The 14,368-nt window shown below is 55.9% G+C and overlaps 8 protein-coding genes across 8 annotated transcripts; 4 read left to right on the top strand and 4 right to left on the bottom strand.

Annotated features, from left to right (window-relative positions):
• Nucleotides 1-1,952: 1,952 nt before the first annotated feature.
• Nucleotides 1,953-2,578, bottom strand: crp-27 (40S ribosomal protein S22; the record flags this gene model as incomplete). The annotated part of the gene is made up of 2 exons (XM_037322379.1): nucleotides 1,953-2,212; nucleotides 2,446-2,578. 2 exons carry the CDS (start codon nucleotides 2,576-2,578, stop codon nucleotides 1,953-1,955), a joined length of 393 nt encoding a protein of 130 aa, XP_037179633.1.
• A 690-nt stretch (nucleotides 2,579-3,268) lies between these two features.
• Nucleotides 3,269-4,006, top strand: RPS12 (40S ribosomal protein S12; the record flags this gene model as incomplete). Its single annotated transcript, XM_037322378.1, has 3 exons — nucleotides 3,269-3,271; nucleotides 3,501-3,819; nucleotides 3,882-4,006. The coding sequence occupies 3 exons, from the start codon at nucleotides 3,269-3,271 to the stop codon at nucleotides 4,004-4,006; spliced, it is 447 nt and encodes a 148-aa protein (XP_037178758.1).
• Nucleotides 4,007-4,293: 287 nt separating this feature from the next.
• PIN4 (Peptidyl-prolyl cis-trans isomerase PIN4) lies at nucleotides 4,294-4,874 on the bottom strand (the record flags this gene model as incomplete). The annotated part of the gene is made up of 3 exons (XM_037322377.1): nucleotides 4,294-4,508; nucleotides 4,575-4,677; nucleotides 4,734-4,874. The coding sequence occupies 3 exons, from the start codon at nucleotides 4,872-4,874 to the stop codon at nucleotides 4,294-4,296; spliced, it is 459 nt and encodes a 152-aa protein (XP_037178759.1).
• A 314-nt stretch (nucleotides 4,875-5,188) lies between these two features.
• On the top strand, nucleotides 5,189-6,397 carry CGCA056_v007127 (uncharacterized protein; the record flags this gene model as incomplete). Its single annotated transcript, XM_037322376.1, has 1 exon — nucleotides 5,189-6,397. One exon carries the CDS (start codon nucleotides 5,189-5,191, stop codon nucleotides 6,395-6,397), a length of 1,209 nt encoding a protein of 402 aa, XP_037178756.1.
• A 1,116-nt stretch (nucleotides 6,398-7,513) lies between these two features.
• CGCA056_v007126 (uncharacterized protein) lies at nucleotides 7,514-8,866 on the bottom strand (the record flags this gene model as incomplete). Its single annotated transcript, XM_037322375.1, has 4 exons — nucleotides 7,514-7,838; nucleotides 7,893-8,168; nucleotides 8,219-8,720; nucleotides 8,773-8,866. 4 exons carry the CDS (start codon nucleotides 8,864-8,866, stop codon nucleotides 7,514-7,516), a joined length of 1,197 nt encoding a protein of 398 aa, XP_037178757.1.
• Nucleotides 8,867-10,175: 1,309 nt separating this feature from the next.
• CGCA056_v007125 (uncharacterized protein) lies at nucleotides 10,176-10,698 on the top strand (the record flags this gene model as incomplete). The annotated part of the gene is made up of 3 exons (XM_037322374.1): nucleotides 10,176-10,238; nucleotides 10,363-10,490; nucleotides 10,551-10,698. The coding sequence occupies 3 exons, from the start codon at nucleotides 10,176-10,178 to the stop codon at nucleotides 10,696-10,698; spliced, it is 339 nt and encodes a 112-aa protein (XP_037178754.1).
• A 1,255-nt stretch (nucleotides 10,699-11,953) lies between these two features.
• Nucleotides 11,954-12,757, top strand: cwf23 (Pre-mRNA-splicing factor cwf23; the record flags this gene model as incomplete). Its single annotated transcript, XM_037322373.1, has 1 exon — nucleotides 11,954-12,757. The coding sequence occupies one exon, from the start codon at nucleotides 11,954-11,956 to the stop codon at nucleotides 12,755-12,757; it is 804 nt and encodes a 267-aa protein (XP_037178755.1).
• A 53-nt stretch (nucleotides 12,758-12,810) lies between these two features.
• CGCA056_v007123 (putative transferase CAF17) lies at nucleotides 12,811-14,034 on the bottom strand (the record flags this gene model as incomplete). The annotated part of the gene is made up of 1 exon (XM_037322372.1): nucleotides 12,811-14,034. One exon carries the CDS (start codon nucleotides 14,032-14,034, stop codon nucleotides 12,811-12,813), a length of 1,224 nt encoding a protein of 407 aa, XP_037178752.1.
• Between the last annotated feature and the right edge of the window lie 334 nt (nucleotides 14,035-14,368).

The following is a 14,368-nucleotide window of genomic DNA, read 5'->3' as shown; positions in this document are numbered from 1 at the left end:
CGGGCGGCAGGCTCATTGCGCCGGGATAATACGCTGAGGCATCTTGGTGGTGATTGAATTGCGGCTCGCTCGCGGTTCAACATGGCCGCGAAATGAGACTGTTCTCCAGGGATTGGGTCAGGATAAAGAGCCCTCGGCACTTTTCGGAGGCGGCATCGAGTGTAGGAAGACTTGAAATGGCTCGAGGAGAATGTTATAGATGCGAAATTACGATAATGACGCAAACTAGATGTACTCTTTTTCAAGCGATAAGTCTCTAGAGAGCTGGGAGAACTACATGTCTTCTTGCGTTCAGAAAGACGGGCACATCCAATTACACAGATGCCGACTCTTTCCGTTACAGCAGCCGAGAAGCCCTGTAGTTTGCAAATCTGGATGATTTGGCAGCTGCACACCGAAAGCAAATGCAAATATTCAACGCAAGTCACATATGCGCAAACATCTAAAGGTTGGGACGAGCAGAGGGAAACAAGTCCAAGGAAACGTGCCCTGCAGGGGAGCGCACTGCAACCTCCCGGAGGTCTGTCCGGGACGGAGCCGGGGTTTGAGGGGCACTACGTACCGATGGCGTGCAATTCATCGATCGCACAGAGCTCTTTGCTTCCTTTTCCGCTGACCTGCCCCGGCCAATGATCGTGTCTACATTAGCACAACAGAAAACGGTGGGAGGGATGGCCGTCATTTGACTTCCCGTCATCCCATCTTGCTCCAGCCTCTTAACTGTGCTGCCGCTACCAAGACGTGATATTCCATAAATAAACCCAAGCTTCACGGTATTCACATCTAGCCTTAATTCACACCGCATATGTGCGCCTCTTCCCCTCTCTTATTTATAGACATGTCAGACCATTTAACCAGAGAGCCAAGCTTCAACGCGGATGGTCAACTGCTCTCACCTGCCCAACCATCATAAATCTTGGCGATTGTCGTCTACGGGAGCACTGGACGCGCGCCCAGTGTCCCGCAATTGCTTCTTCCGAACAAGACCGTCCATGATCAACCCAGAGTAGCAGGCGGAATGCAAGGCGGAAATCCCGCAAAAGCAACAATCACGGTACAACCTTCCAAGACGAAAAAGAAGGCCATTCGAAACCGGCAAGGCTCAGCAGTTAGTCACTTTAGTCTCCCTAGTTCGCATGCCACCCACCGTGGTGGTGAGGTCCCGTCTCGCTTCCCTCTTGCGGGGCCTCCTGGCACCTGGCTCCGACCTCTCTGCCGAGCCGAGGCCGGGGACAAACATCGCTTGCGGGCCCGTTTCCCTTAGCCTGGGTAACCCACCAGGACTCCACGCAAAGTTTGTGGTGATTTGAAATCATGGGGAATCGTTTGGAAGACTGAGACTACATGAAGAATCTGTCCGGCATCGGGACGATCTAGAGGCTCGCTGCCATGCCGATTGAGCCGGCAAGCTGTTGAAGAAGGAAAAACAGCGAGAATCCGAGCCGGCCCTCGCAGACAACATGTAGGTATGCAGACCAGTTTCAAGGTTGCAACGGCGTTGTAGAAATCCGGTGTCAGGTGTATTGCTTTCGAACCCCAGCTCAGGGTTCTGCAAAAGCAACGGGAACATGCCTTGACGTGAGATAAACGAGGTCGTTTCTAGATTCGCTCATCCGTTTTGACTTTGCCGGTCGGGGAAAACCACAGGCAGAGCATACTCCAGGCTCATCTCATTTCACCATCTCGGCTCGATTCGATTAAGAAACATATTTCACACCTCACAACAGTGCCTGACAAGCAAAGACACACACGTACACGATAGTATGGCACAGAAAGAGTGGTCGTATTGGTGGGGGTCTTGCTTGAAGTTCATTGCTTATGGTGTAAATGAGATCCTAGCTCGATGGCGTCCGCTGGTATCCGGCCATGGCTAACCCAAATGTTTCCCCCCAAACGCCTTGAAAATCCATGCCCCATTTTTCATCATCCATTTTTTTGATATCCCGATCCGCTTAGTAGAAGAAGCCGATGACCTTGCCGGCAACGTGCTTGCGACGGGCCTCCTCGTGGTCCATGATACCAGCGGAGGTGGTGAGGATGACGTAGCCGAACTGACGGGCAGGGAGCAGCTTGACAACCCACTTCTCGAGGTCGGCGAGGCGGACGTTGTAGCGGGGGGAGATGACACCGCACTTGTTGAGGCGGCCGTTCAGCTGGACGACAATCTTGCCGGAGCGGTGGTCGTCGACCTCCTCGAACTCGCCGATGTAGCCTGGGAAATGGATGAGCGATGTGTTGCGGAAGACTAAAACTTTGACATCACGAGGTAAAATCCGAAAAAGGTGTAAGATCTCCGCGTTCAATATATCGGCAACTTATAGGGGCTGGGTCGTGGGAGTGAAAGAGACGGTCGCCCTAGTTATCATGCCGAATGGTACAGGCCCATATTCCTCCAATGATAAAGAAAGAAAAGAGGCAGATGGGTGGGAAGTTGTCGTGACATACCGTGGCGCTGCATGACCTGGAGGAACTTGACGATGACCTTGGAGCTAGGGCGGATGAGGACCTGGCGCTTGCCGGCCTTCTCGGCGTTGTTCATGCTCTTGAGAGCATCGTGGAGAACGGAGGTGCGGACCATTTTGGCGGTTGGTGAATGCGGAGATTCTCAAGTCTTGTGAAATGAGGTATCTGCCAGCGAAGAAGTAAATGTTAGCCTTCCGAGGCCTGTTGAGCGTGGAGAGTGCCCTCCCAGGCAGACAAGCCTTGATCGAGGAGAGGGTTCCGCCAGCTCATTGCTGAAGAGAGAAGCGTATCAGATGTCATCATCGTCGTCGGCGGCACGCAACAGAGGCCTCGAAGGAATCATCGTGTTCTCGTGTGTCGCGGGCGACTCGTCTGATTGCTCCTCTCCGGCATCAAGGAAAAGGCGAGAGTTCCTGCTTTGATCAAGGCGGCATGATGAGCATCTTTGCACGTACCTCGTTGAGTAGTGGTGCCGCTGAAGGTTAGGCAATTGGCGATGGATAGAGATCGGTATGGAGGAGAACAACGGAAAAGGGCGAAGCTGTCGTGGACCAAACCCAGGCAAAAAAATTCGCCAGTTCGGTTGTGGGTGGTCCGTGCCCGAGAAAAATTGCCCTAAGCGCACGGTTGGGCGACCCCACCGGCCAGCCAATAAGCGATCTCTGGTACTCTGTAATTTTTTCGAGCGCTGAACTCCTCTCCCGTGGAATCGCACAAGCACCATTTTATTCATAAACTACCCATACACATCACAACACCACTCTTCGAGGATCGCACCGACAGAGACTTGACGCAAAATTCCAAGATGGTGAGTCTCCGCCGACTACCCCCCGTACGAATCTCCCTCGCCGCGCCTTTTCGCATTGTCCGTCGCGTGCTCAATTGAGAGGTGCCGGGCAATTGGAAACTATGCGGCGTGCGGGCGAGGCCGATCGAGACCCTCCCCCCCGGGCTTCCTTCATGGGGGCTTCGCGCCCCCTCTCCATTGTCGTTGCAGGATCAGACTTGCTGACTGATGGGTTGCGCAATTGTTGTAGTCGGACGTAGAAGAGAACAACGCCCCCGAGGTGGCCGAGGAGGTCGAGGTTTCCGCCGATGCTGGCTCCAAGGGCCAGATGTCCGTTCTGGACGCCCTCAAGGGTGTTCTGAAGCTGGCCCTCATGCACGACGGTCTTGCCCGCGGTCTCCGTGAGGCTTCCAAGGCCCTCGACCGCCGCCAGGCCCACATGTGCGTCCTCAACGAGGCTTGCGAGGAGGAGGCCTATAAGAAGCTCGTCATTGCTCTCTGCTCCGAGCACAAGATCCCCCTGATCAAGGTTCCCGACGGCAAGCAGCTCGGCGAGTGGGCTGGTCTCTGTGAGTTACCCCGCGGCGACGGATGCGATATTGGAGGAGGGCGTGGACTAACAGGGAGACAGGCGTGTTGGACCGTGAGGGTAACGCCCGCAAGGTCGTCAACTGCTCTTGCGTCGTCGTCAAGGACTGGGGTGAAGAGTCCCAGGAGCGCTCCATCCTCCTCAACTACTTCCAGACCGAGCAGTAAATTTGGGTTGGCTTTCATGATTTGAATTTGGGCGTCACGACGGGGGTATAGAGGGGCGACGGGGAAAATCTGGAACCGCCGCAACGAACGAATCTTTCGGTTGTACTCTAGCTTCTTCAGCTGGCATCTCGAAACAAAAAATGGAGGACTCCCTCTGGAGGTCAGGTCATCTTGCATCAGGGCAAACAAAGAGAAACGGCATTGGGCACTCTTGAACCAAATTACTCGCGCACTTTTGGATGCTTTTAGTGATGTGATGCTATCAATGTGGGCCGCTGCCCGGGAATCTACTTCTTTCCCTCCACCTCGTCGTAGGTCAGCAAATGTGTAACAACACCTGAGGCGACTGTAATCAGTGTACGAACCATAATGATGTGGTAACCAAACTCCGTCTTCGCCTCCCCGATGACGGGGCTTGACGTTGAGCTTGTTGCGAGAGCGAAAGCGACGTCCTCGAACTTGGGGTCCAAGCTACCCTTCGTCTTCCAACCCAGCGAGCCTCCTATCGAGCAATCAAAATCATTACCCCTCATGCCGTTGGTGAGTCACCCTGTCAATCGTTTCTTACCTTGCCTGGCCTTGTCTTCAGAGAACTCCCTCGCAACCTCGTCAAACTTGGCTCCGTCCCTAATCTTGGCCATGGCCTCCTCCTTCTTTCCATGCTTCTCGCACTGAACCACTCGTCAGATGAAATCTCCGTAAACCCTCGACACAAGCCTGCGCTCACCAGAATGTGGCGGACGTTGATGGACTGCGCGCCCTTCGCCTTGCCGCCCTTGTCCTCGCTCTCGCTCTTGCCTCCCTTCTTGCCGCCGCCGGACTTTCCGCCGTCCTTCTTGTCGGCGGGCTTCTTGTCGTTTTTTCCCATGCTGGCTGCGTGAAGTTGGCGTGATGGTGGTGTTGAAAATTGGGTTGACCGCATGTAGTGGGGGTTAAGGCACACCCTCTGTTTCTCACCCCACCAACCAACACGAGAGGGGTGTGACGAAATGCGGGGGAGATGACCCGAGCTGCCGCCGCCATGTCGGAGAGCAACACCACGAGTCTCACGCTATCATCGGACGCGCTCCAATTCTCAGACATGGCCTTTCTCAAGCTAACAAACACGTCGTCACTATTTAGCAGCGATCCATATCATCCATCAAAAAACACGTCGTGACCCAAGTACTTCAGCCATCCGTCATGGCTTTGACGCCCGCTTCACTGGACAATCTTCCGACTGAGATCCTGTCAGAGGTCATCTCGTACATTGCCGATCTCAGGACACTCCATCATCTCATAACGGCTTCTCCATCCGCATCCCGCATCTTTGATAGCCCGACCATGGGCCCTGAGGCTTTCGAGCACGTCCTAGCAACCTCAACAGCGCCCCAAGTGTTTGGCTTGATCCGACTCGTCGCCATTGTCCGAACATCGACAGCAGATGACCCACCAGCAACATCCCTTGATGCGTTTGTCAAGCGGGCCAACCATCACATGCAACACAGCGGCCGGGGGCAATTCTACAGCAGCATCCCACCTCTGACCCGTACTTACCAGCGCCAAAAACCAGGAGCCATCAGGAGCCTCCTTCAGATCGCTCGCCGAATCGCTTATCTGACCCCAGCTTGTCTCTCCTATTACCGTGAACAATGGCTGTCGGCAACTCCCTCACACGCAGAAGGCGATATGCGCGGGTGGGTGTACAAGACTTGGAAGAATCGCTACGCGGGCCGCCCGTACAATCCCGATGACATTGGCCCGCCCGTCTGGATCGAAGAGCACAGGGTGACGCGTGGGTTTTGGAGGCTGCAGCTGCTTTACGAACTCCAACGGGCAACCTCGGAGAACCGCCTAGGCTGGAAGATGGATGAGACACGCGGTCCGGTCTCCGCGGAGGGCCTATACGGCGCGCTGCGTTATGAGAAGGAGGAGTTCTTCACGGTATCGGACTTTGTCGACCGCATCAAAGGGGAAAGCAGCCCGTGGAGTCTGCCGTGTTCAACCACGACGGCTTCAGTCACAGAATGGCCGGAGCCCGCGCCCCCTCTCGCAGTCGACGAGCCGGCAGGCCATACTCGTGGCTATCTCATGAGTCAAAACCCCGTCGGATGGGTTTACGCAAACATACGCCTCCGACACTTCCCGCCCTCGCCCATCCGCGGCGTTCCTCTGCAACCGTTCCGCCGGCTGGGTCTGTTCATATGGGAGTACGACAAGTTGGTGAAGATGGAGCTGATGTCTCCCACAGGGTATCCGTTTAGCGCGAAAGGGGAACCGTCCAAGATGTACACATGGCGTAGCCTGCTAAGCCAGGAGATTCTGGCAGAGGTTGAAGCGAATCTGGACCTGGGAAGCAATCGCCGGCAGACGACCCATACCGATGCAGCATTTGGACTGCCTCCTCTTTGAAACGTAATTATACTCAATACGATGCTTTGTTCAAAAACAGCTTGCTTACTTTGTTTAGGGTGATTGGATGTTCCGAGTTCGGTCCAAGTGGAAACTGTCGATTCGACCAGAGCGTGGGTCATTCTGTGCAACCGAATGCCTGTCAACCAATTCAAAGTGTACCTCAGGCTAACCACCTCGGAACACCTTGGAAGGACGCTGGAATGTTCTCGCCGGGATCTAGCGTGGTCGGTCAGCACCTCAGGCAACCGCGAGCACTGGCCAACCTCTGTCGCCACCACCCTGCTGACTCACTTTACCAAGTGCCCTTATGTATCGGTCCACGTTGCCTCACTTTCGCCTTCGGGCATTTGGTCAATTTGAAACGATACAGAGAAGATTAGCATGGCCCCTGCACTAAGGATGACACGCTCAATCAAAGAGAAGCTACCAATTTTTTTGCGTTTCTTTTGCATCGGCTTCTCCTGATTCTTGCGATCACGACGATGTAATTTTTATTACTCGCATCATACTCTTTAAGGTAGCAAAATTGGAATGAAAACTGCGCGATGGGAGCCTCGAACAGAAAACCTCGGCGTTTTGGGAAACGGGCCCACAGGCGTCTTACAATGTACTGCGTCCTGACCACGAGATGCATACTCATGCACACTTAACGATTGTATGTTTCGTTTCTATTTTCACAGTAACTGCTGGATGACTGGGGCTTTAATTCGTCCGATTCAATTTTTAAATATGGTGTTCCTGTCTTCTACGAGACATGACGCAACCTACTGCCTATCTATTTCGTCAACACCCTTCTTCATCGGCCGGTCCCGTTCTGCCGTGCCTCTATTACTTAGTCTTGGTAACGATGAATGTCTTCGTCGATCACAGGGTGAACACTGCTCGTAGCTTTTCCGTCGTGCAACCGCCGCCATTGAAGCAGCCATCTCGCCGGGCTAGACAAATCAAGCAAAAAGGCACAGTAGACAAAAAGCTCAGGCATGGTTCATCATTCGTCATCATTAATCATAAGGTAGTAGTGGTACAGGTGTCGTAGGTAATACAGGGTATTCGTGAGAAATCAATCAAGACGCAGCGCTGCTTCTCCCTCCATTTTCAGCTTCTTCTCCCGGTTTAAACAGGCATGATGAGTCCCAGACCGCATCCCTCCTGGCAAAGTGAGGCCTTGAACTCGCTCGCGCGCCTCCAGTGCTCGCGATCGATGCGCTCCTCTTCCTTTCGCATCTTTAAGTCGAGCAGGCCGTCGTCCCCCTTGCGCTGGCGGACCATCTCGGCCTCGACCTTCTTAAACGCCTGCCAATCGTCGATCTGCGACGGGCGAGGGATCTGCTGTACCTGCTCGAGGTCCTTCTGGCCGTTAACACGCTCGAGAAGAAGCTCGAGGCGGTACTTGTCGGTGGTGGCGTCCAGCTTGTTGCCGTACTGGCGGACGGTGTAACTATTGTCCAATTAGTCGAGGATCAAAAGAGTGTAAGCAAGTAATGCTACTTACAGGCCATCATATCGCACACCAGCCTGGGGAGCGAGGGTGCTCTTGAGGCGGTAGCCCCTGAGGATGCGGATCTGGGTGCCGACCTGGGTGAGGAGGGAGACGTGCATGTCGGACAGACGACCCTCGCGGACGTATCGGTAGAGGTTGCCGCGGATGTGCTCCTCGCGGCCGGTGAGGAGAGGCAGGGCAGTGATGCCGTACTTGCTCTTGGTGGGCTTCTCGGCTGCGGTGCCGAGGATGCCGTCGCGGTGGGCGCAGGCCAGGTTCAGCCACCAGCTGCGACTTGTGAGTATAAGTGCATGTGATGAAGATGGGCAATTACTTACTGGCCAGGCTCGTACTGCTGGTTTCCCTCGAGCTCGGAGATGGGGTCTCGGCAACTAGCCTGAACGGTCCAGGACTCGAGGGGATCCTTGCCGGTAGCGGTAAAGCTAATGTCGCGCATCTCGCCGCCGATGGACAGGCTGCGCTGGCGGATTTGGTCGATGGCGAAGTACTGGTCGCGGAAGCGCGCGCGCCACATCTTTTGCAAGCTCTCGGCGACGGCCATGTCGGCGCGGAAGCGGAGAGGTAGTGGCGAAGGCCGGTTGGCGGGGTCGACGATGTCGGCGAGGAGCTTGTCGAGGCGGGCGTACTGAAGAGTATCGAAGTCGAGGATCGGGGTGTGGCGAAGCTCTTCCTTGAGAGCCCTCTCGAGAAGGCTCTGGATCCTGTCTGCATTGGGGCCCAGGCATCTGTTCTGGCGAAGAGAGGTTCGGACGGTATCGCACAATTCGAGGAGCTCCTGCTTGGTGGGGAGAGGCTCAACCGAAGGAGGCGGGAGCGCGGCTGCTGGCATATTAGAACGTGGCGGGTGCTATCGGATGCCGGGGTTGCTGACCTGATCCAGGGTACCTCATGAAGTATGTCTCTGATGATCCGTCCAGCTGGAAGGGTGAACGGCAGGGCCTCATCATGACTTGAGTAGGCGACATGGCGATGCTGATTATATGAGGCTGATCTTTTAGGGAATCGAAGTCGTGCTGTGGATGTTCGTGGGTGTTGGAGCTTGCATCTACACGCTGATGGTTTCGTGTGTTCTTGGACTTGCTTGCAGTCCTGGCTGTTGAGGCTGAGGGTGAAGACCAAATGGAATTTCAAGATTGAAGAGGATTGAAATGAAGCTTATATGAGAATTACGAGATGCGGATATGGCATGAAGGGAAGAAAGCATGGCGTTTAAACTAGCCAAGTGTGCGCCCCTGGACCAACGCAGGGGGTTTGGAGCGATGGGGATTCGTTCGGAAGGCGGTTTGGCTTGAGAGCCCCGAAGACACTTGCCATGAGACAAACATGCAAAAGGGGAAAGCAGAATCCGTTGGACCCAGAGCTTTGGGTGGCAGGTCTCAGATCGGGGACCAGCAACGATGAGTTCATCGTATCATTTCAGCTGGTGGCGCACGCTACCCGAGGGTTTGGTTCGGGTTGACAACGAAGTTTTGGGGGGTCAGTCAGTGGCGCTGAAGAATCTTCATCTCATCGAAAACTGCCAAGCCGGTGGAGGTGGGAGCCCGTAAGCCATCGAGGATCCGGCGTGCTGGGTGGCTTCTGAGAGCAATTGGGAAGGCGCCCCGATGGCTCAGGGTGTTCCAGACTGGTGGCAGTGGAAGGCCGCACTTGAGGTAGCCGCTAGTATCTAGGGGGACGTCTCAGGATTCCTCAGAGGAACGTGGGAGTGCTGAAACATTCTGTCGGGGAGCTCCAAGACTCCGACTCGCTCGCTGCATACGTCTTGGGCATCATCTGCCTGTGAGGTTATTCCCAGTCCGGCGATGCTGCAAGACATCGTGTTACAGATCAAACATCTAGTCAAACTCGGTGTTGGCGAGGACGCTGACACTGCATGGACGGGCTAGCACGGGAAAGGCCAAGACCCCCGCCCGGCCATTCGGTCCCTCGCCGGGCCATGTGGTTTTGCTCCGGAAATGTTGTAGTTCGCTTCCGGGTCAGCAGTGGTTAACCTTTTCCGGCCTCCACACGGAGTGTCTGTGGTCCCCGAACACCTAGTGCCATTTAAAAGTCTTTCACAACTTCCGCCCAAGGTTCAGATGGTACCGAAACCGAGATCAAGCCGCTTTTTTTCGCTGCTCGTGTCTACCAACGTTGCAGTCGAGACTTTTCACCATACTTGACTGAACTCATCAGTGGCGGCCACCAACCCGGTCGACTTGCATCAGAGTCAAACTCTCAACCCAATCTTGCCCAATCTACCCGACGCCTCGGGACAAAGGTGTGGCCCTCACCATGTCCACCCAACTCCTCGACTTAACGGCTGTCATCACTCCCAAGCCGGGTAAGGCGGAACAAGTGAGTGCGACCCGGTCGGCATGCTGCCTTGTGTGCACCCATTACCTCACTCCCCAGCGGGCGTCTCAGTGGCCACCTGTCTCACTCCGAGACGAGTAGCGCAGTCCTGACGTCCTGAAACCAGGTTTTCCAGCTCTTCAGCAACTGCGTCAACTTTTCCAAAGCCAACGAGCCAGGCACTCTGCGCTACGAGATCCACAGGGGGCTCAAGGACAAGAACGGTGGTCTCGAGGAGTTCGTCGTGAGGGAGACGTAAGTGGAAGAACCCCTGACGTCGGCGGAAGCGGGAGATCAACTGACGATCCCAACCAGATACGCTGACGAGGATGCGTTGAACAAACACATGGGTGGTCCCGACGTCGTCGCTCTCGTGAAAGCCATGGAATCTGGCGAGCTAGTCGAGAGCGTCAAGGTCATCCACACAAACCCTGGTGCTGGATACGAGCGCTCCAAAATTTGACACGAGGGCTGTGAGAAATGTGACCTGTGAATTGGGGGACACGATGGCTCTCGCGTGTCTTCCTGGGCCCTTCCACTTGGGCAGGCCTCGGACGAAAAGAGTATGGCGAGATGCCTGAGAAGCCTCACTCGAGGGCGTCGAGAGTGAATGGCAACAGGCCGCATCGGGTCAAGTAGGGAGGTTGAACTCGTGGTCAGTAACAAAGACTCTGCACATTCAGCAACGCCAGGGAGTCAGCCATAGGCATGCAACTGGTGGTAGAATGAATTGCATAACTCTGAGGAAGAGTGATTTGCCTGCTGCGGAGCAGAAATGGGAGTGATTTGTGTAAGACTGCATCTGCGTCATCGTCGGGCGAACGGAAGTTCAGTAATCTGTGATCTGTATTGGAGTATGCAATTACCATGCTCGACTTTATAGAGGAGAGCTTTGGACATGAGGAGACTTGAGAAGAAACCTACGCATTCCGAGACATCACAGACCCAAGTGTTGATGGGGATTCGAACATCCATCGCATCCTTGCAGAACGGTTGAAAATGCCATGTGGTTTCTAGATCAGATCAGAACCGCCGCCAAGCAACGGCGAAGGTGTACGGACGTAAGATCGAGCAGAGTGTGCAGATCCATGTATCTGGCGCTGTGGTTTGCTGGAGTACGGGAGTACTTTCAGCCAGGCGCTGCCGGAACGCCATCCATGGAGCCCGACGATGCCGTCTAACTCAAAGGAACAGTAGCTTCTGAGGGAAGGCGTCTGAAGGCGATTCTTCGAGAATACGTGCAATTGAAGCCTTAGAAATCTTCACATGAACTTGTAGGGCCCCTGCATTGAGGTTGCAAATACTGAGAGCCGCAGAAATGAGGCCTGTGATCACGTTGCTTGGAGGTGACAAACTCAGCATGGCCGAACCGACTGAGTTGAAGAATCGTTTGACTCAGGATCTGCAGAGAATTAGAATATTGCAGTAGGATTCTAAGAACCAAAGCTGGCAAAAGAAAACGCAAGAATACGCAACAGCGAATTCATCATGGATTTTTGTCGATGGTGCAAGAGATGGTGGTGCAAGAAACAGGAAACACTGAAGGCGTTGTGTTGGTGTACACTGTACGGACGTAAATCCCGGACCCACCTTTCTAGAGCGCCCGTGCCACCTGCCACCTTCTTACGCGACCACCGGATTATTTTGGCAGTATTCAACCCTTCCGTCGCTCAACATCTTTCACATCACAACACCTACCTGTCAACGAATATCCGGAAATGGTAGACAGCAACAAGGACCTCCTCGCTAAGGCGCAGGAATATTCGACAAACAATGTCGATCTCTACGAGCTACTCCAAATCGAAGCGTCCGCGAAGGACGAGAAGGAAATCCAGCGAGCGTGGCGCAAACAGTCCCTCAAGTACCATCCCGACAAGACCAAGGACGCATTCGATCCCGAGAAGTGGGAGCTCATCGAGAACGCCCGCGACATCCTCCTAGATACCGCCGCCCGCGCTGCATACGACAATGCGCGCAAGGCGGCCCTCCTGCGCAAGGCTGAGCGCCAGCGCGTGGAGGGGGCCCGCAAGCGCGTCATCGACGAGCTCGAGGCCGCTGAGCAGGAGGCCAAGAGGCAGCGTCTCGACAAGGAAGAGCGCGAACGGGAGATGGAGCGAGAGAAGGCCCGGCTTCGTGCGGAGGGCCAGCGGCGGATGGCCGAGGAGGCCGAACGATTCAAGAAGGAGCAGCTGGAGCGCATGGAGAGGGAGAGGGAGCCGGACGAATACGATGAGAAGTTGGCGGAGCTGCAGAGGCAACTGGACGAGAAGAGGCGGCTGAAGGCTGAGAAGAAGGCTCGGAAGAAGGGCAAGGCAGATGGCGCCCCGACTCCCGACCCGGCGCCTGCGCCAGCACCGGCACCCACTGCTCCTCGAGCACCGCCCAAATGGGAAGATCTCAAGGCGCGCATGTTGGAAGCGCAGAGGCGGAAGGAAGCCATGAAGGCAGCGGAGGCCACAAATACACCACCCGGGACGGAGACGTCAACGAAAACGGCGGAGGGAGAGGCGGCGACGGCTTGATTATACAATTATACCCCTTTTTCTATTCTACAACAGGAATGGCACTGACTTCTCTACTGGGCAGGTGCCTCGTTCAACCCATTCCTCAGCCATTCAGGCACGAATGCCTTGATTTTCACCGCGTTGCTCTTGTCCTCTTCGCCCCACTGTAGCATGAACTCGTTGGCGGGGTCGAACGTCGACGCGGCCGTCTCGCCGGGGAGGACGACGTCCGTCATAATCTCTAGCCGGCACAGACCGAGGCCAACGTTTCCGATGCCCTTGAGCCACTTGCCCGCGCTTCTGCCCTTCTTGCCAGACCGGCCGATGCTCGTCTCTCGCGGGATCGTCTCTGCTGGCAGGCCCTCGGGACCGTGATTCGCATCTTCGTCCGGCCTATACTGCAGCGTCTGGGGCGCAGCTCTGTCCACATCGTAAATCATGCATGGGAGTACCCTCTTGCGCACCACCCCGCGGTGTTTCGTCCGGATCGTGAGCTCCTGTCCGACGTAGCAGCCCTTGTGATAGTCGATGCCGTTCATGTAATCCATGTTCGTCTCCTGAGGCAGCGCGTGCTCCCTGATGATCTCGTCCTGTCCCTCAGCGACCCCCTGCAAGTATCGCCTGATGGTGTAGCTATCCTCCGTGGTAGCCTCAAGATCCAGCTGCGGCGGCGCATCCCTGCCCCGCACCAACCGGTACCCCAAAACGGGCGTCCTTGGGTCTCGCGTCAGCGTGCTCAAGGTCGCCGCATCGGTTGAGACGGGCTTCCCGCTGTCATCCCACGCATGCCACACCGTCGCCTCGTCCACCGCCAGCAGGCGCACGTTGAACTTGGCGCGCAGCTTGTACCGCTTGATGTGCTTCGCCAGCCTCTCGGCCTCGTTCGCGTCGGCCTCGATCAGGAAGCGCGTGCCTGCCTGCTGCTCTCCGGCAGCGGCGCCGCCGCCCAGGCCGGCGGTGTCCGGGTAGATGAAGACGTCGTGCAGGACGCGGCCGGTGGCGTTGAGGAATGCGGCGTAGAAGCCCGTCTCCCGCGCGCGGGCCTCCTTGGAGGCGATGTTGGCCGTGATGACGCCCTGCAGGAACTTGGCGGCGTCCGGGCCGGCGACGGAGATGAGGCGGCGCGAGGGGAGAGCCGTGAAGCCGGCGGCAGGCGGTGCCGGGGGCGGTGGACTGATGTTGCTCGAGTACGGGCGGCGTTGTCGCTGCTGCTGCTGGTGCTGGCGACAGCTCCGGCAGACGAAGCTGGCTGCGGACAGCTGCTTGCGCGCGGCGAGTCGAGGGATTCCGTGCATTGTTTGGAACTTTGTGTGAACTCGTACAGAACTCTTGCAGCTTCCGGAGCTTGGAAAGAGGTTTGCTCGGTCGAATCGAAGTCCGAGGCGCGTGGGTTCGAGTCCCGTACCCCACGATAGCTATCGGGTGCTGGAAAGAAAATTGTTCCAGGGTTGGTTTGTAATGACGCACTGCCAGCCGTCCGGGACGCACGGGGCAAGCCGGGAATGGGCAATCGGACGACCGCTGTAAGTCCGATTATTTCCCGGCCTCTGCTGAATTTTCGGATAGAGAGCCAGCGGATAAGGGACTGGAAATCCATTCAGGGCTATCCCTGTACGTACGTGGCCTGTG

This window comes from Colletotrichum aenigma, assembly GCF_013390185.1.
Source record: "Colletotrichum aenigma strain Cg56 chromosome Unknown KSG_Cg56_contig04, whole genome shotgun sequence".
Taxonomy (NCBI): Eukaryota; Fungi; Ascomycota; class Sordariomycetes; order Glomerellales; family Glomerellaceae; genus Colletotrichum; species Colletotrichum aenigma.
The sequence above is the reverse complement of the archived record's forward strand: the minus strand, read 5'-3'. Positions and strand labels throughout refer to the sequence as shown.